Source organism: Solanum dulcamara, chromosome 11, assembly GCF_947179165.1.
Source record: "Solanum dulcamara chromosome 11, daSolDulc1.2, whole genome shotgun sequence".
Taxonomy (NCBI): Eukaryota; Viridiplantae; Streptophyta; class Magnoliopsida; order Solanales; family Solanaceae; genus Solanum; species Solanum dulcamara.
The window spans coordinates 61654636-61674824 of record NC_077247.1 but is presented as its reverse complement, the minus strand read 5'-3'; the positions used below and the strand labels follow the sequence as shown (position 1 = coordinate 61674824).

Genomic DNA, 20189 nt, shown 5'->3' with positions numbered 1-20189 from the left:
AATTTTCTATACTACTTTATTTATTAATACAATTCTTCATTTTAAGTATCAAATTCATAATAATAATATTTTCATTTATATCTATACTATATTAAAAATATAAAAAAAATTAATAATGTTGTTTAAACTTTTTACTTTCATTAAAAAATAGCGCTTTAAATAAAATAGACTTGGTCAACAAAAAAATCCAAAAACTTCAAAATAATAGGCAAAAATTTTTTAAAAAAACTATATAATAGATAAAATCATTAGGTGAATATAATTTATTTTCTTATTTGAAGGATAGTGTGAATACTAATACTACACATGTTAAGAGTTATATTAGATGTTAAACTTTTTCCTTAAAGATTTTGAGTTAAACTAATAATATGTATGTTACGAGTTATTTGTTGTTTATTTACGCATTATTTTCTTATTTAGTGGTCGGATATCAACTCTCTAATTACTTTAAAAAGCTTAAAGTTTTCATCAATGTGGTTCATCAATTATTTATTTTTTTCGTTTTCAATTCTTTAAACTATTGACATTTATTAAAAATATGAAGGTTCTTAGAAATGTTGATTGAATTTTTTATTCTTTATTAAAATACTATATAATATATAAAATTGTCATTTATTGTTTTCCTTTAATAATTATTATTTAATTATTATTTTAATATTTAGGACTTTGAAATTAATTAAAATCGTGGTTATTAAAATCTTACTCTTATAGTTAGTACTTTAAAATTTGATTAAAATTTTTCGTCTTAAATCTTTTCATATTTAATTATATTAAAAATCCTAATATTGAAGACTTTAAAATCAATTCCAAATTCATTAACATGAAGCATCGATCCTTTCTTTATTAAACTAACTAATTTTGTGTAGTCACGCTATCGCATCTCTCTCTTATATATAAAAGTTATAGATGGCATAGTATGATGGTATGGTACAATACTACAATATAATTTTACATTGAAGCTCGACATAATATAAAATTAAATACTTACATGTAAGAGTGTAGACTATTGACTGATGAAGTAGTTGAAAGTCTTAAGTGATCAAGTTCAAATTTCATCGGAGATAAAAGTAGGTGCAGAAATTTGAGGTGATTCTTCTCATTTATTCTAATCTTGATGGACAAAGTTATTTATGCATATTGCTTAAATTAATCGAAAATTAATTCAGATTCCATGATCATAAAAAAATATATAACAAAACCAAATACAAAATGATTTAACAATGATAAAAATATTCAAATTTACTATAATAATACACCATTTTTCACAAATCATTCCCTCTAATCAAAGAAAAGAAGATGCCTTCGTGGTGCTTTTTAGTCTTTATGATAAGTGGAAATTCCAAACGAGTCCAAAGCAAAGATAAATAAAGAAAACAAGAAAAGAAGCGTCGAGGCCCAAATCGCGCACGGCGGACAAACACAACTGAGTTTTCTCACGGCAGCAGAAATTGTCTACTGATTGAAGCCAACAGAAGTGTTATGCTCGGCGTCCGACTCAGACTCCGGTGTTCCTCCATGGCCGGCGTTTCTTCTTTTATCTCATCTTCATCGGCTTCAGCATCATCCGTAGCTTGTAAAAAACTCTATTTTCAAGTCAATTCCAATCGGCAGTTCTTCAATAGCAGAGTATCTCTCACCACGCGAATCTCCAATGCCTCCATTCGGTGCTTCGCTTCCTCCTCTGGTCCCACTACCAAAATCCCCGTTCAAAATCCCATCGTCGAAATGGACGGTAAATTTGCTGCCGTTGAGATGAGTAAAAGCACATCTGTAATTATTCATTCACTCTAACTTTTTTTTTTATATAGGTGATGAAATGACGAGGGTTATATGGAAAATGATCAAAGACAAGGTATAGTTATTGTTAGCTTTTGAGTTTTGAATATAGTATCTTTTAATATTGTTTTGCCAATTTTTCTTATTCCGTTTCTAAGGTTTTATCTTTTGTATATTCTTGTATCATCTGGTGGCAGCTAATATATCCTTATCTAGAGTTGGATACGAAGTATTACGATTTAGGTATATTGAACCGTGATGCCACTGACGACCAAGTTACGGTTGAAAGTGCTGAGGCAACTCTGAAGTAAGTTCAATTATCTAAATGATTCGCACTGAGAAATTCACTGCTTTAGGTGATTAAATGTTGTTTTTTTCTCCTTCAGAATTGATGCCAACTTATAGTTTATTAAAACCATCAGTTGAAGTAGATTAATGTATTAGTTTGAGAAGTTAGCTATCTTTGTGTTGTGTTGTTTTCTTTTGCTTTTTTTTTTTTTACTTGTTGTTGTGCAAATGCTTCTGTATTTCACACCAAATCTAGTTGTAGTTAAATAGCCGTTGATTGCTCAAAACATTCTAGTTCCAAAATTGATTTGGCTTATACTCCTTTATTGTGCAGGTACAATGTTGCTGTGAAATGCGCTACTATAACACCTGGTCAGTTGTCTTTTCCGGTTTTTGAAAAGCTTTTGAGAAAGTTTAAAGGAGAGGAAATTTCTGCAAGATATTTAAATAATCATGGTTCATGCTTTAGTCCAAGTGTTTCATTTAAATGGTAGTTTCCAAATCACTTATGGCTCTCTCATATTTTAGCCATGAGAGTTTGGATTTTTCAGAGTACATGAAGCTCCCGTTTGACCATAGATCATGAAGTTGAAACTTGAAATTTGAGTTTTTGAAGTTGTGTTTGGACGTGCATTTTACTTGGAATTTTTTTGAAGTTTTGTGAGTGGAAGTCCCAAAAACCCCAAAAGATTAGTTTTTGGAAACTTGAAAATATTTGAAGATCATATTTTCTTGGTCAAAATGCATTGCCAAACAGATATTTGAAGATAAATTTTCATCTACTTCCAAAATCTATGGCCAAATGCTAGCAAAGTTATGTGGAAGTCGGCAAATTGCAGTTTGACACTTTCTATTTCACCTACTGTTGATGTTTCAGATGAGACCAGAGTCAAGGAATTTGGGCTGAAGTCTATGTGGAGAAGTCCCAATGGCACAATCAGAAACATTTTAAAAGGTGTGCATGCAACTCAATTTGTTTGTATCTCAATGGCAAGGACTATTCATGTGCATGATGTGCATCTATCATAATATGACAGTGTTTGGCTCTTACTCAACATCTTATTCATGCAGCAAGGAAACTTTCCTTATTTGTAGATGCTTTTATGTTAATCTCATGAAATATTAAAGGTGGTAGATACAAGTGGCTATTGATTGAATCATAAGATATCATAGTTGGTGGGAGTGCCAGCTCTACAATATATTGGACTTGTGCTATGGGTTTAATGATCTGGTCATTATATGATACTAAAAAAGAACACGTGCCTAAAATGTATGATCCTTTGTTAAATGGACCATATCAAGGAATAATTGGAAAAAAAGTTATACCTTCATTATACCCTGTTTCTTATTTGTTATATCAGAAGTAGCTGGTTCATTCGAGCATTCGACTTGTAAAAAAATTAAAAATATCAATAAATAAATAAATAGATGCAATACTTTCTAAATTCATTTTCCTAAATGGCTAGAATGACGACAGTTTCTGCCTTCAGGTACTGTTTTCCGAGAGCCTATACTGTGCACGAACATTCCCAGGATTGTTCCTGGTAACATCTTCTTGATCTACTTTGTGGTATAAGTCCAATATCATTAGTCTCTTCAGTACCTAACTTCTGAGATCTGCAGGTTGGAAGAAACCCATTTGTATTGGTAGGCATGCTTTTGGTGATCAGTATTGTGCCACAGATGCAATTATTAATGGGCCCGGAAAGCTCAAAATGGTTTTTGGTGAGCTAATTGATTTCTGTCTGTATTTATTTTATGAAGCAAACGTACACATACAGAGCATACTCATGCTAATACTTAAACTTCTTTGTTAATTTTTTCTTTCCAGTGCCAGCAAATGGGGAAGCCCCTACGGAGTTGGATGTTTATGATTTTAAAGGTCCGGGTATTGCACTTGCCATGTACAATGTTGACCAGGTTCTTCTTCTTTATGCTTGGATAAATGATTATGCTATTTCACTTTCAAGCCTTTTCCTCTCTCTTGTATACTTATTCTTTTTCTGTGGTGAATTTTGCTAGTCAATTCGAACGTTTGCTGAATCATCAATGTCAATTGCATTTTCAAAGAAATGGCCTCTTTACTTGAGTACAAAAAACACAATTTTAAAGAAATACGATGGAAGGTATCCTTCAATTAATGTTGATCAAATCATTTCTCTTCCAGCCCTCAGAAAATTTCCCTGGGGATGCTACCTTGAGTCTTCAAAAAAATATTTTTTAAGAGTTTAGCTGAATTATTCACTATCAAATTGATTGTGCCAGGTTTAAGGACATTTTTCAAGAGGTATACGAAGAGAAGTGGAAGCAACAGTTTGAGGAACACTCTATATGGTTGGCTTTTTATGAGATTAATGAGCACTTTTTGTAGTTTATTTCTGGAAAATGGTTGCATTATTGGTCAAAAGTTGTCCCTGGCATATAGGTATGAGCATAGACTGATAGATGACATGGTAGCTTATGCATTAAAAAGCGAGGGTGGATATGTTTGGGCATGCAAGAACTATGATGGAGATGTCCAGAGTGATCTGCTCGCTCAAGGTGATTCTCATACTTGTACTCTGTTACTTCATTCTGTTCTTTTGAAATTCATGTCTTAGTTGAAGGCTTTAATTTGGCGTGATGATACAGTTACTATATCAACTACTTCGAGTGTAATAAGTCTGTCTTTGTTTTGTAGGATTTGGTTCTCTAGGCCTCATGACTTCTGTATTGGTCGGTATCTCCCGTTTAGCTTTATTTATAGCATAGCACATCCATTGGTCCTCTGTATAACATAATGTATCTACTCTGCAGTTATCTTCTGATGGCAAGACATTAGAAGCCGAAGCAGCTCACGGCACAGTAACAAGACATTTTCGGCTGCATCAAAAGGGTCAAGAAACTAGTACAAATAGTGTTGCTTCTATTTTTGCATGGACAAAGGGACTTGGACATAGGTGAGTTTCTACTATTCTCTAATCCATTTGTTGCTTTTACTGATTGGGGTAACTTTTTGTTCATTTATACATGGTATGACTGGTAAAGTTACTGCCATGTGATCAGGAGGTCTGGGTTCGAGTTGTGAAAAGAGCCTCTTGCAGAAACGCAGGGCAAGGCTGTACACGAGAGACCCTTGTGGTCCGTCCCTTCCCTGGACCTTGCGCATATTAGGAGTTTAGTGCATCGGGCTGCCTTATTTTTTATACTTACTTGGGACATGTTGCAATATTATACACCACTTGATCCCTCTTCCCCTTCTCTCTCTCTCTCTCTCTCTCTCTCTCTACACTCACTCGATAGGCTTTCCTCTTCTTTCCTTAATTTCTTGGGATTGGGTGAGGTTGCCTGTCTACCTAAGCTATAACATTTTTGCTTGCCTTATCACGTGAATCAATTTTCTGACTTGGCACTATGACTATTACCAAGAGTAGGTCGAATAATGAACTTATGGCCTGCTTGATTTCATGTTGCCCCTATAATTAGAATGGAAAAAAAGGAAGAGTAGTGGATGCAAAAATGGATTCTGTACAAATTTTGTGTCACTCTCTGTGTCCCATATAGTGGGTCATAGTTACTTCTTTCCACAAATAAAGGAAATTAAAATTTATTTCTGCTCTCCCTTGAGCAAGAGCCAAGAAGTATTTCAGATGTTTTTGAGGGAAGTTGAGGAATGAAAAGGCCTTTTGTTATGGTGAACTTTTTGGGGCACTCCAAAAGCAAACACAACACTGGTGTTCTATTTCTTTTCCTTTTTATTTTACTTTAAGGGAAGTGGACATTATCTAATTTGGCAGAAAGCTAAAGGTGTTTTTCACCTTTTAATTCCTTAGGAAGTTCTTAGTTGCTCCAAATGAGATCTTTGGGGATCTGTGCTGTTTCTTAGCTTCTCAGCTTTAGATGCACCACTCAATTGTATGTCCTTGTCAATTTTTATAATATCCTGATTTCAGTCGATCTGTCTCTTAATGCCTAAAAAATACACACTATTCTTTTGCAGGGCCCAGCTTGATGGGAATCAAAAGTTATTGGAATTTGTTCACACCCTGGAATCTTCTTGCATTGGGACAATAGAGTCTGGGAAAATGACTAAGGATTTAGCTATATTAGCTCATGGACCCAAGTAAGTGATGGTTTCCTGTTTCAGTGTCATCTGTACAGCATATATATTATATAGTCCAGCTCTTGTTCTTTACTCCACACTTGGAATTTCTGATATCTCCTCTAACTGAACGTAAACCCTTACCCCACTCCTGGGTAGGGACAGAGTCCTTCTCCTTTTGGTATTTGGTACTCAAAATACCAATTATTTTGAGGTGCACTAAAGCTGTCCCGGACACCACGGTTATTAAAAGATAAAAGTGAACAATAAATCCTATAGCCAAAGTCACCTTGAACAATTCTACAAAGAAGTTTTCACCTTCTTACTGATAAATTATTTTTTTATGAAAAATGTTTGACACTAAGACTTGATTCAGTTAGCAAGATAAATCAAATGAAGAGGCGTTAACATGAATAGTCTGTGACTTCTCTCTCAATTTTAGTGAAACTCAGTTTTTGAGTAATTATACTTGTGCAGGGTTTCAAGAGAATTCTACTTGAACACTGAAGAATTTATTGATGCTGTAGCACAGAAACTTCAAGAGAAGCTTCATGCCTCGGCACCTATTTAAGTTATCCTGGATTTTGTGTAGTGGGAAGTGAGAACATGTATGAGCTGAAGAAGATCATGAGCAGCAAATCATCAGACTTTTTTGCATCGTTAACAATACCCTTCACAGTGAACATAATTCTATACACTGCCCATTGACATCTTTACTCTAGTTTGTTTAGTCATTCAGATAGGAGATAACAGGTACGCGCATGGTCCATTTCTACTACCACTCAAAGGGTTGTGTATATTGTCTCGTGTGGAATTAGGATCCTTCATAAAAATCCATTTTTCGAGTCACCTGTCAGCATTATGTCATTGTGCTGGTGTTCCTGAAACACACTTGGTTACCATTGCAAAAATCAGTCAAGTGTCAACAAGGAGGAATAATTCTTTTGAATAGAAAGAACCATATGATTACTTCAATGTATTCTCCACTTGACTGGAGGCAAATAGCTCAGTTTGGTAAAGCTCCACTCTTGCAATTGGGCTTTTGTTACTGTTACTTCTTTGTTACAAATTAAAGTTCTATCCATTGAGAAAGAGAGGATCTGCTATGGTAATTTAGGCGATTGGTGGCCCCTCCGAAAGCTGCGGGTCCTTACCATTGCATGAGTGCTCACGTTCAAAACTTCGATATGAATTTAAGTTGACAAACGTAAGAAATGAAAGCTTTTACCGAGTTTGAAGTTGAAAGGCTATGTTGCGTGCATGGGATAAGTTCATTTTCAAAGTATTTTTCCTAAAATTTGGCATAAAAAACCCACATTTTATGATTAATATCTACTATGTGTTGCTATTTTTGTGAATAGGAAATTTGGCATTGAACCCATTAAATCTTTAAATTTGGCATCGAACTTATTAGAACTTTGAATTTATGAGTAATATCTATTATAATATTTTTTATTATTTTCGTGAAAATTTAAATGTGAATTTATGTTTTATGTAGAGAATATTAGATTTAGATAAATTCGAGGTTGGTATACTACATTCGCCTCTGATTGTCGTCCAACTCGATGCAAAGACAGAGAACAAAGACAAATTAACATTTGAAGTTTATGTTGTTTTTTAAAGTTGATGCATAATAATAACTATTTTTATAATTAAATATTTATTAAATTTATTAATACATACACAAAGTTTAAAAGAAAATAGTGAGATTCATTAAACCCGTAATTACGTGTACATCCGCCTCTGATCGGCACATTCTTTCTGTCCATTTTATACAGCAAACAAATAAATTAAAATATCACCACTCTCGTAATTATTCTTTTGGAATGAGGAAAATTTATACAGTATACTATAGCAACCGACTATGACTACTGACCACCATTTTGAGACTTAAATTTTGGAACGTACTGGTTATTCATCTCTTGTAAACTATTTCATTAAAATAAAGCTTAATTGATTACATAAATATTGAAGACAATTAAATTGCATATATTTGTTAAATACTTCTTTATGTGTCACTATTATTTCTTTAATATGTTAAATAAAATGTCATTTTTTCATAATTTAATTTTTTCTTTTTATTCTTAAAAAAATATTTTAGAATCATATAATTATTTAATTACAAATCTGAAAATTATTTTTTTGTTTTTTAAACTTGATGTTACGTTAATTGAGACGAAGGGAGTAATTTTTTACATTTGTGTGTGTGGGAACGAGTTGACGAAACTGATGCCGGGTCCATCCATTACCTGGAGTCGTCTTTAATGGACCGGTCACGGTCTAATAAAATCTCGTGGGCCCATTACATTGGGGATATATTCGTCTTTCTTGCACTTGTTTCTTTTGCGATAAGATATTACCCGTCGTCGTCAGCTTCTATAAATTGAGTTTTTTGAAGGCATTGTTAACAAAATAAATAAACTAGGAACATTCCTGGCTAATCTAGGGTTTTGAAAAAACAAATCGATTGAAGATGTCACTTGCCAAGGCTAAGGAAATCGTTTCTGGCAATCCAGTTGTGGTCTTCAGGTAATTACCTCTCTATTTCTGCATTTTGTTAAATGTGAAGAAGTGTTATTAGTGTTTGTTTGTTTGATCTGAAATGATCGTCAATTGAATTCGCAGCAAGACGTACTGTCCCTTCTGCGTTAGCGTCAAGGATTTGTTGTCTAAGCTTGGTTCATCTTTCAAGGCTGTTGAGTTAGATTCTGAAAGTAAGGCCTCTTGTTTATGATTAACAATTACAGTTGTTTTGATCTTAATTAAGACAGTACAGTTTCCTTTTGTTTGTTTGAACAAATGATAACACGATCTATTCGCCTTCGTTCTAACAGGAGTAATTTTTTTGTAAATTGAACTTAGTATTGTCTTGACTGGACAAGAGAATGCAGTTTCAATTGTATTTTTGTGTTGTGTTTTAAGGGATAGTAGCAGTTATGAAGCTCCGATTTGAGCCGTAATGTCACAATAAGATGAGTTACTGTTAAGTTGGATTTCATGTTTTAACTATCTGAGAGAAGTAACATCTTATTGTTTGCAGCGAAATTTGTTGCATAATCCTATAGTTATGTAAATCTATCATTGATTTGTTCTACATTTGGCTAGTTAAGCAAGGCAATTGGGGAAATCGAGTTGGTTTAATTGGAGTAATGTAATTGAAACAACTGGCTCCTTTAGTGATCAGTTTAGTTGTATTTCCTCTGATGGATAACTTTTCTCAACATATATTTGTTTCTTGTCTATAGTTTCTAACCTCTTATATTCTTCAGCATAAAGTGAATTTATTCTTAAAAACGTATGAATACTTTAGTCAATTGGTGAAGTTTTCTTTTTTTTATTTCGTCTGTTGAATCTGATGTTTGTATTGATTATGTAGAGGATGGAAGTGAGATCCAGGCAGCATTGGCTGAGTGGACTGGTCAGCGAACTGTGCCAAACGTCTTCATCGGCGGGAAGCACATTGGTGGCTGTGACGGTATGAACATCCCATTTTCCCTCTTTGTTTCTTCTCCTGTTGTTAAAGACATAACAATCATAATAAGACGTACTTCGGAATTGATCGTTATGAATTTATTCTGAAGTTAATTTTCTTTATTTGCAGCCACAACTGCCTTGCACAGGGATGGGAAGCTTGTTCCTCTGCTAACTGAGGCTGGAGCACTTGCTAAAACTGCTACAGCTTAGAGGATAAGATAATCGGTTGTTTAATGAATCAATCTCGGGAACTTATCTCCCATAAATAAAGTAATTGATGTTTTCTGTAGTTGAGTGGTTATGTGAATGATGTTTGATGCTTCAAAGAAAGTTGAACGAGTAATAGTGCATAAGAAAATTTCCCTTGAAGCCTGGTTTATTCTTTTTTGTTATGGATGTTCTGTGTCAACAGTTAACATCTAATTTGCATGCTACTGATCGCTGCTAACAATGACGCCCAAGGCATTTCCAGCCATTGCGCAAAAGGATGCCGAAGCATTGGTGATTTTCTTGCTAATTATGGCAGCGAAGAGGATGTTTTATCATCCCCTCAACTATCCATCAGAGAGTGTTTTTAAAGACAACTTCCAAGTTAAACCAAAAATTAAGCCACCAAATGAACCTAGAGAAAAACAGATTAAATTATTGAAACACTCAAGGCACTGAATGATCGATTACAGAAAATTTGATCTTGTTGCCCACCAAAACTCGAGCAAACTAATCATAGCAACTAGGGGTAGGTGGCCCAAGAATAGCCTATGTGAAGCCATAGGTTATAATTTCACTTCGGTCAATTTGTCATGGCCTAATCCCCAGTCAAATGAGACGAGGCCCAAGTTTCCATGTCCAAGGCCAAGCTGAATAGGCTGGGGAGGCCTTGAAGAAAAATGGGGGTGTGGGATTAAGATAAATAGTGATTTATGGTAATTTATTATGCAATAGATAATGTAGGCATCTGTTTGAAAAGAAAAAACTGAAGCATCATCCTGTGTATATAAATCCAATCAAATTTCTGAGACAATGAGTTGGTATACAATTTTGAAATTAGTTGGTGTCCGGAAAATATGACTACTGCTTGTCTTCCACGCATGACGGTGGAAGACAAGCTGCAGATAAAGGAATGTTTCCTTCGTACTTCACAAGATAGCTACTGATTTAATTCTTGATTGAATCAATACCCACTTGGCTGACGTTCTGCAGGAAATCTGCCCATCACTCTCAAACAACACCATTTGAGGAACATGAGACAACTTGGCTTCAAAAGTGACCAACTTGAGATGATAATTTCATAGACACTGCTATGATTGGGGGGACCATCGCCATAAAACATACTGTTTAAGTCTAACAAGTAACGCAAATATCCCGTAGCATGGAATATGCAGTAAAGCCACCAATAAATACCTGCCCCAAAATCAACAGAGAAACAATTTAGTTATGCAAGAAATAAGTTTTGCCTGTATGTCAAAGATTACAGACCAGCAAGAACAAAAGACAGCTTTCGGCACTTGAGTTTTCAAAGGAAAACGAGAACTATTATTAAGCCTAAGAAACCAAATGTGACAATTTTGTTTGCACGAAGGATTGGTACTTTTATCATATATGCGTACCATTATAAAGAATATATCCTAAAAGAACACATACCACACAGGAGCATATTTTAATGATAAGTCAAGAAAGGGATACGGCCACCTGAAAGAAACAAAAAACAAAGGGGAAACCCACTTAGAGGAATAAGATGTATTCATTAAATCATAAACAAACTGAGATGAATCTTACCACATTGATTCAAAGGCATGAACAATCCACTGGAAGATGACATAAACACCAGTCCATATGATAAAGTAAGAAATCCGGAACAAAGGGAACCACTGGAAGAACAACTTGATATTTTAATAAAAAATATCCTAAATGATATATTCAAAAGAACAGGGAAGAAGTAAAATAACACTAGCATTTACCAAGGAATTCAGAGCTGCATCACCAAGGAGCAGGACAGCATTTAGTGAATGCGTAACAACAGTGAACTGGAATGAAAGAGAAATATTGTTTAACTTCATAAAGGGGCAAAAGATCCGAGAGAAACTAACAGAATTAGAATGATATGACTCACTTCATATTTGGGAAGAAACCAAATATTTGACATACTTTTCTGAATTTGCTAATGCAAATTCAATGATGTTCAAGGATTTAAATTGAAAAGAGTTCAAATTCAAACCAAGAAGTGATGGTTTTCCTATCAAACTAATTTTTCGACAACTACTAATATGTTGAAACTATTACAATTGATATAATATGCAAGAAAATTAACTTAGTTGCAGCATCTTTTCAAATAAAAGACCTAAGGTACCAATAACAATATGGGGAAGATAGAGAAGAAGGAGCTCATCACTTATAACTCATGAGGTTTGAAGATATAACGTCCTAAACCTTAATTCCACCAATTATACTAGGAGGAGGAAATGTGTTTAAGAATATGGTGAGAGGGGGATCCCCGTGACACCAATGGGAGAGAAGAATTTGCAGCAAGTAGATTAAAAAGCCGTCATGTATCCTTGTATGCCTGGATAATATATTTATCAACAAGCTCCATGAAGACTACCCCAGAAAATAATGCAATAACATCTTAGAAGTGGTTACTGCCCCTAGGAAACAAAGTGAAGACAGCATGATGTACATGATGAATAAGCAAATCATTATTTTCTGTGTTGCTCAGCTCTTAATCCATGTAAAGGAGTGAATAAGATTCAGTATCCAAGACCCGACAGGGAAAATCAGATAAAAGAAAACCATTTAGGTCTATGTGCTCCAGAAATAGTAGACCAGAGAAGACTGGATAAGAACCGTCTCCTTCTGACCCAACGAAACTAGCAAGAACAATGACAGGAGCAGCTTTGCATGTTGAATTGCTTCATCTTTTCTCTTGGAAATTTAGAAAGGACTGTATCATAAAGACCAATTCAGTCATCCAAACAAGTTTCTAAAACATTCATGACCAGAAAGCAAACACCTTAAAAGTTGGCTCAAAGACTGGATAAGAACCGTCTCCTTCTGACCCAACGAAACTAACAAGAACAACGAAAGCAACATCAAAATGAAGAGGGTCAGAGAGAAAGGAGCAGCTTTCATGTTGAATTTCTTCATCTTTTCTCTTGGAAGTTTAGAAAGGACTGTATCATAAAGACCAATTCAGTCATCCAAACAAGTTTCTAAAACATTCATGACCAGAAAGCAAACACCTTAATAGTTCGCTCACTGGCATAAGCAGCCATATTAGAACGATAAAGGTGGTCCGTGAACGGAAAAATTGTACGAGTGCTTCTTTAACAAAAGTTGGACATATAGGAGGCTGTTACTGCAAAATCATGGCTATGTGTCTAAAATATAGCCAAATATCTCAAATCAAGTTTTAGAATTTTAGCAGCTGATATTAAGCACCCAAGAGAAACAAAGAACGGAACCAGAGATATCCTTTAAATATTAGATACTTACAATGTTAAATTCGTAGTTTTTGAGCGTAAGAAATGGGAAGATCACAAACCAGTAAACAGAGTCAGTGAGCATCACTGCTCCAGCAGCCATCTGTAGAGAAAAGACGGGAAAAGAAATGATTTGAATTACACAATCTACATGAAACTTCCAGGAACTTAACTTCTAACAAAGTACTTTGTAACAGTAAGTGCAGAGATTCTCTTTAGGAAAACTATATATGTTAATGACTAAAGGTAGAGGGATGATATTTCACAAGCATTAACCAGCGGGAGGATGTTCTCAAAATTACAAAAGAACATGCATAAGCAGGTAGAATAAATCTACAGCAGTTTCTACTTTCTACCTATTAGAAATCTGGTTTGGGTCCCCTAAGAAGAACGCGTACCTGGAAAAGAATCTGGAAGAGGTAGCCACATCGTCCAGCAATTTCAGGAACAAGAAGCATTCCCTTGTAATCCATATTGTTCACTAACTTGACGCCATTCGTGTAGTCTGTGCATGTAAGGGACTCGAGTAACCCTTGCTCCACATCCATCTGCATTTTGCTGACACTGCTGTTTGTTTTGTTATACTGGTAACAACCATAGATGGAAAGTCCTGATCCAATCTACAGATAGTTACAAAAGCATGATGTTAGGGAAAATATATTTCCTTAGTAGCATAATGCAAGCCAAAGTAAAGGATATCTCTGTATCATGCAATCACATGCACATATATAAAACAGGTCAAAAACATCGAGTATGTACTAATAAAGTTAGTAAATGATACAAATTCAAGGAAGTAAACTGTAATTAACATACATACCCAGAAATAGATGGTGGTCAAAGCAAATGTCAACCTGCAGAAACCAAACATTGTGAGCACTCCATTTTATAACACATAGTGTATTTCTTTCCCCAGGTGAAGCAATAAAGCTTATATATACTGTGCATATAAGATACAAAAGTTGCAAGTCATAATAGAATAGAATACCTTCAAACAAAAACAAACACTGTCGACCTTACTTATATTAAGAAAAAGAACACGATCACATACAGTCCTAGTCCTGAAAATTGAACCTATATAGTGCTACCTACTTACAAGCATTGTAAACAGGAATACTTACTGAGTATAATAGTAAAAAATGTCACCTCCATGAGTAATAAAATCAGAGACAATCACCAGTGTGAGTAAAGCAAGTGCAAAAACTCGGAAAGCCGCCAAACAAATTGGGTTTATTCTTTTCACACATGGTCTCCAAGCTTTGTCAAAACACAAAAGCCAAGACCGTTTTTGGCAATCCTCCCTTCTATCAGATTCTGGAATGACATTAACTGATCGTTCATACTTCCATAGAATGATCACTGCTATAACTGTTGGTGTCAAGACCCATATTGCACAAAGCAAGAACCTCCAGTTCAACCAATAACTCAGATCAGTAGTATCAGCAGTTGTATGGAGCTGCATCCTGCTGGAGACTCGTGGTATCAAGCTTTTGCTGCATATTAGCTAAATATTTATTAATATCACAGCAACACCTAAATCATAGTGTTATATTGTTAAAAGGTTTTACGTAGTTTTACAATGATCTTAATGGTATATCCCAATCAGGACGTCAACGAGTAGTAGAGAATGTGCGCTGTTACCTATCTTCATTCAAAATAGCAGAAATATTTGAATCCCTAGTTTCCTTTTTGACAAAAATTATTCTGTACTTTTGAATTCAGAAAGACTGCAGACTTTCAAATGTGGCAATCTCAATGTTCAATTTACAAAACGACTTAAATCTCAGGCAAGATCATGTAGATTTCTGTTAGCTAGTAGATATAACTCTGAGGGGACATTACAGGTAATAATTTCATAACACTGTTGCATTTGCAACTTAAATTCTGTTATAAATCTAACGCACTACAGTCACTAGCGAATTTATTGGCAAAATGACGGGGCTCGTGAACAGGCGGTCTTTCTGTAAAACTAGATCTTTTATGTATATATTTTCTAAAATTGGTATAGATCATCTGTTGGCACTCATGATGCAAGAACATTAAATAGTGCACTTGGTTGAAAGTTGAGCTCTTTACCTATAGGACCTCAAAAGCCCACAGGAACAGAGTTGATGCTCCTACATCCTAGGAATCAATTCCCACTAATTACACTTTTTCCTTCTTTCTCTTTTAGTGGTGCACCCGTGTTTTAGAAATACTAGTTTCACCTCTGCCTCTGACTAACGTAGTAACACACAGAGCAGATCATTTAGCATTGATAAATTTAATTCTGTTGTACAAATCATGTACCATATCAAGTCGAAACACATGGAGAAATTAGCAGTTAAGGGTAGTAGCTCTGCTATACACTGATCATTACAATATATGATTTCACCTTATCAATAAAGTTACCTCGTTACAGTAGACATATATAAATTATGAATAAAGTCACCTCGTGATCCCGAATCCTTCATTCTACTGCTACTTCGTATATCGTCAATTATTGGCTATAGCCCTATAGATGACTACATTCCATCAATCAATGCAAATTTTTTTAAAAAAAGCATCGATACTTTCCAGTAAGAACAGGACCAAATTATCAATTGTTTATTACTAGTATGATCTTTTGCGGCACGAACATATATCCAAATCAGAACATTTAACAAACCTAACACACAAAACAAATGCAGGCATTCAAATTACACTTTCATTAATCACAAAAATGAAAAACTTTCGTTTTTCTGGAAGTTACAGTCAAAACTCGCGGCGATGAAAACGAAGAGTGATAAGGCACTCACCGGCCAGATCGCACGGCGTCTATGTCGGAGAGAGAAATAGAGAGAGAGAGGAAATATGCAAATCACATGAGGCGTGCAAATAGCCGGTGGAATGGATTTTACTTCTTTTTCTATTTTTTGCTGCCTTTTATGAAAATGGAATGGATAAAAGGAGGAAAAAATGAATAAGGAAGTGTGTGAAGTTTGTACTCTTGAAATTTTATCGTGGCATATGTCACAAAACTGTTGTTTCATTAGCAACACACAAGTTGCTATCACAACGAAATTAATATATAGAATTTCTCCGTCCATGGGAATAGCGATAATTGATAATTACTCTTTCATCTTTAATATAATTTTTAAATTTGAGAGCTTTTATTTTTATAATATAAATTTAAATTTAGTCGAACTTCAATAAAGATATCAAATACGAAATAAAAAATCAAACAAAAAAGAGAATTTATTTATCTTTATTGTTTATTATTATTTACTTAGGTTTGAGGCATTTGAGCCGATGATTTTTTGAAAATAACTTCTTTACCTCCTCGAGATAATGACAAAGTCCATATACATTCTATCATCCACAAACTCTACTTAACGAAATTTTACTGTATATGTTATTGTTATATTTATTTTGATAATTATTATTAAGCACTACTAATTATTTTCAATAAGTGATATAACTTATAAAGTATCTCAAACGGAGAGAATAACAATTAGATATAATTGACATGTATAATTTTGATCGAGCAGAATCCCACCGAATCGAGCCATATAGGTCGATCAACAAAAATATGATTCACGCTCTAGATCAACTCCAGTATTAGCAATAATTCCTTTGACTATAATTTTATATTTAAATATATATATTAATAGTATAATAATATTATTTTTTTCACAGAACAGATGTAGTTGATCCACTACAATAACACTATATTTCTAGGTTCTTAGTTGGAACTTTTTGTCATAATTCGACACGTTTATTAATATATGTATTTTGAAATGAATACATCTGGCAATCATTGAAGGACGTGTTGGGTCCGGTCGAAATAATTACAATTCTTTATGTTTAGTTGATTAAATTTTTTTGTCTAAACATACAAAATTAATTTTTTAAATAAGAAAATAGTGACATTTCACAATTATGTCCTCCCCAATTTACCTCATCTTTACGTCCAATTCCATAGCCTTTCATCTCACGACCATCGATGTACATAGTTTGTCAAAATTATATATAAATATTTTAAATTTATTTACATATTAAAAACAAAAAGTAAAATTTAATTTTGTTAAAAAATATTTTCAAACACGGCCAAAATGGAAAAGAGAAATTCACGTTTGACTCATCAATGACGAATCTTGGACTCATCAATGCTCTCTTTCGATTCGGGAAACGGCGAAATATACCCGGTATTATTAAAAATGATATTACTGTATATAATTTTTATATTTTAATAAAAATAATTTTAAAATTTTATAATCTAAAACTAAAGATGTATATAATATATACCAAACATCCTTTAATCTTTTATTTAATTATGTCACGAGTAAAATTACAATTAAAAAATTAATTAAAAAAAATAAGAAAAACAAATAAAATAAAGTAAGTGTCTTATCCAAATACCTTCTCCTTGTATTTTGTAATCCAAATACACTTCTCTTGTTATATGATTTACTCTTACACCTTGTTTGTATGGTTGTTTATTATTAGTTTAAATATAATATTTATTTTGATTGTTATTTAAATTGAATTCTATCGTATTGTTTAAATTTATTATTAAATAATGATGAAAAAATTAATTTTATTGAACATTTAAATTTAGTGTGATCACGTCATTATTTTAAACTATATATTTTTTAAATATATTTAAAAAAAAATCTTACTTATTTTCAAATGTTTAGTAAATAAGTAAAAGAATAAAATATATCTCATAAAGAATTATATGTAAATTAGCAGAACATCATGATAATGGCTTAGGAGTGAGCAGGTGGAACTAGGATTTGCATGGAACGGTACTGTACGATATTTGAAATTTTGATAGATTAATTTTGATATTCGATTTTTAAAATTATTATACTATTATCATATTAATTTAATTCGATACAGTTTGATATTTTGAGTAAAATGGTAACCATAATTTGTTCAATTTCAACTAATATATACGCGTATAATAGAGTATTATGACTTTGACAATTCAAAAAAAGGTCTTACTTGTATCATTCGCACACATAAAAATACATATTCGAAAGAAAGTATAAACAACTCTTTTTGTTAATCAATTACATTTAAAATGCATTTCAATCAAAATAGAATAGTCAAAGTTTCAACTTCTAAATATTTAGTTTATACTAATACTAGTTTGCATATTTGTCAGTATTTTAATAATTAATATATGTTAATTATGTAACTATATAGTTCAGTATGGTATTCGATATTTTGGTATGTTATTTCTAAATACCAACCTACTAAATACGAAACATATTTAAAATATGTACCATATACCATACCAAATATCATAATATAAAATTACTGTATCAAAAATTTTGATATGATATGATAATTCGATATTATACCATACCATGTCCATCCGTGGATGGAATAGTGAAGAGATGGAGGTGGGGATAACAATGCGGTATAACACCCATCGGAACAACGTTACTTGCTCAACACAGACGACCTTATTACCTGGCAATGACCTCCATTTTTGTTCTTTCTATTGTTGTGGAGATAATGTTTAGTATTTATTTTTCCTTTTTAACACATATAATTAACTTATACATAAAACCAAAATAATAGGAACATGGTGGATGTACCTGCCGAGGGTATATATTGGTGGTTATAATAAGAATTGTGGGCTGAGTTGGACTGGACAGTGGTGTCATCCATTATATATGGACTGGACAGTGGTGAAGCCATTATATAGGCGCGGCGGGTCATGCGGGGTGGGGTGAAAATAAAAATTTATGCTATGTTTGTCAGAGCGGGACGAAAAAAAGTTTTTGCGGGTTAATACGAATTTGCTCCGCCTCGCTCCATTATCATCCCTAGATGAAGGCGGAGACATTGCGTGGTGAAGAGACAACTAACTTGAAATTTACGTATGAAACTTATTTCTCCTACTCCTATTTTAAAAAATCATTTTATTTTATTTTTACAAGATTTATTTCGTAAAAAAGATATTCATTCAACCAAACATAAAAAAAATAAAAAAAATAGAAACATTCTCCTTACTAGAAAAAAGACCCCGCAAGAGAAATTGCATGGAAGGTTTCATTACTATCTCATTTTGATCCACTTACTCGCACATGTGAGCAGAACGTCCAAAAGATCACCCACTTACAGAACATAGCAAATCAAATGCCAGATGCATTTACTGATTTAAAACGGATAACTAAGTCACATATCCCTGCAGTGAATATGCCTATCCGGATTGATGTTCCAAAAGGACTATCTACTAGTATCATAGCTTCTGAATCTCAAACACGCCTGAAGCGTGGTAGACCATTGGGTTCAAAGGATAAAAATCCTAGAAAGAGAAGCGTAAGGAATAACAAAAATGATACTAAAAAAGAACCTCTCGGAGAAGGTCAAGATTTGAGTAATCCTGAAGAAATCCGTGAGCCCGGGACTCAAGTGAATGAAGACTTTCAACAAGTTCTACCGGTGATGAGATAAATTTAGATCGATCGAAAATTATGGTGGATAATATTTTTGCATATAATGTTGCACTTAACCTCATGAAAGATAGTGAAAGTCTTGAGCCTAAATCAGTTGAAGTCGACGTAGATGTGATTGGCTAGAATATCAAAAGGCAATTCAATCAGAATTAGACTCACTTGCTAAACGTGAGATTTTTGGGCCTGTAGTCCAAACCCCTGAAGGTGTAAAATCAGTTGGTTATAAATGGGTTTTTGTGCGAAAACGAAATGAGAGAAATGAAATTGTAAGATACAAGGCACGCCTTGTTGCATAAAGATTCTCTCAAAGTCCCAAGGTCAACTATGAAAGAACATATTCACCTGTTATGGATGAAGTAACTTTTCGATATCTCATCAGTTTAGCTGTACATAAAAATCTTAAAATACATCTAATGGATGTAGTTACAGCTTACCTGTATGGTTCATTTGATAATGAAATTTACATGAAAATCCAGAAGGATTAAAATTGTCTGAAACATGTACTAAACCTCGGGAGATGTACTCAATGAAATTACAAAGGTCATTCTATGGTCTAAAATAATCAGGGCGTATGTGGTATAATCGCCTTAGTGGGTAATTAATAAATGAAGGTTATATAAATGATGTCATTTGTCCATGTGCTTTTATTAAGAAAATGAAATC

General features: G+C 33.6%; 3 protein-coding genes across 5 annotated transcripts; 2 read left to right on the top strand and 1 right to left on the bottom strand.

Moving 5' to 3' along the window:
* Positions 1 to 1356: 1356 nt before the first annotated feature.
* On the top strand, positions 1357 to 7199 carry LOC129873800 (isocitrate dehydrogenase [NADP]). The gene is made up of 15 exons (XM_055948985.1): positions 1357 to 1732; positions 1809 to 1852; positions 1974 to 2083; positions 2399 to 2436; positions 2942 to 3019; positions 3555 to 3608; positions 3688 to 3789; positions 3896 to 3984; positions 4087 to 4190; positions 4330 to 4398; positions 4490 to 4605; positions 4745 to 4779; positions 4861 to 5003; positions 6044 to 6166; positions 6623 to 7199. The coding sequence occupies exons 1-15, from the start codon at positions 1480 to 1482 to the stop codon at positions 6714 to 6716; spliced, it is 1452 nt and encodes a 483-aa protein (XP_055804960.1). The 5' UTR covers positions 1357 to 1479; the 3' UTR covers positions 6717 to 7199.
* A 1314-nt stretch (positions 7200 to 8513) lies between these two features.
* On the top strand, positions 8514 to 9988 carry LOC129872364 (glutaredoxin). Its single transcript, XM_055947352.1, has 4 exons — positions 8514 to 8674; positions 8771 to 8859; positions 9522 to 9620; positions 9747 to 9988. Exons 1-4 carry the CDS (start codon positions 8619 to 8621, stop codon positions 9827 to 9829), a joined length of 327 nt encoding a protein of 108 aa, XP_055803327.1. The 5' UTR covers positions 8514 to 8618; the 3' UTR covers positions 9830 to 9988.
* A 589-nt stretch (positions 9989 to 10577) lies between these two features.
* Positions 10578 to 16080, bottom strand: LOC129872363 (uncharacterized). 3 transcript variants are annotated; one of them, XM_055947349.1, is made up of 9 exons: positions 15870 to 16080; positions 14214 to 14596; positions 13913 to 13946; positions 13494 to 13715; positions 13109 to 13198; positions 11578 to 11643; positions 11396 to 11487; positions 11261 to 11308; positions 10578 to 11020 (listed from the first exon to the last, which is right to left on the bottom strand). In XM_055947349.1, the coding sequence occupies exons 2-9, from the start codon at positions 14552 to 14554 to the stop codon at positions 10918 to 10920; spliced, it is 996 nt and encodes a 331-aa protein (XP_055803324.1). In that variant the 5' UTR covers positions 14555 to 14596; positions 15870 to 16080; the 3' UTR covers positions 10578 to 10917. The 3 variants fall into 3 exon arrangements, with proteins under 3 accessions (XP_055803324.1, XP_055803323.1, XP_055803325.1); XM_055947348.1 differs by having other exon boundaries at positions 14214 to 14585; positions 15870 to 16079; XM_055947350.1 differs by lacking the exon at positions 15870 to 16080 and adding an exon at positions 15524 to 15818 and having other exon boundaries at positions 14214 to 14585.
* Positions 16081 to 20189: the final 4109 nt, after the last annotated feature.

Excerpts from the sequence above, each read along its gene's own strand:
- LOC129873800 (XM_055948985.1), top strand. The coding sequence starts at position 1,480 with ATGCTCGGCGTCCGACTCAGACTCCGGTGTTCCTCCATGGCCGGCGTT. Across the intron at positions 4,191-4,329 it reads TTAAAGAAATACGATGGAAG|GTTTAAGGACATTTTTCAAG; the intron begins GTATCCTTCAAT and ends TGATTGTGCCAG. Across the intron at positions 5,004-6,043 it reads ACAAAGGGACTTGGACATAG|GGCCCAGCTTGATGGGAATC; the intron begins GTGAGTTTCTAC and ends ATTCTTTTGCAG.
- LOC129872364 (XM_055947352.1), top strand. The coding sequence starts at position 8,619 with ATGTCACTTGCCAAGGCTAAGGAAATCGTTTCTGGCAATCCAGTTGTG. Across the intron at positions 8,675-8,770 it reads AATCCAGTTGTGGTCTTCAG|CAAGACGTACTGTCCCTTCT; the intron begins GTAATTACCTCT and ends TTGAATTCGCAG. Across the intron at positions 9,621-9,746 it reads GCACATTGGTGGCTGTGACG|CCACAACTGCCTTGCACAGG; the intron begins GTATGAACATCC and ends CTTTATTTGCAG.
- LOC129872363 (XM_055947349.1), bottom strand. The coding sequence starts at position 14,554 with ATGCAGCTCCATACAACTGCTGATACTACTGATCTGAGTTATTGGTTG. Across the intron at positions 11,644-13,108 it reads AAAACTACGAATTTAACATT|TTCACTGTTGTTACGCATTC; the intron begins GTAAGTATCTAA and ends CTTTCATTCCAG. Across the intron at positions 11,021-11,260 it reads TTAAAATATGCTCCTGTGTG|GTATTTATTGGTGGCTTTAC; the intron begins GTATGTGTTCTT and ends ATTTTGGGGCAG.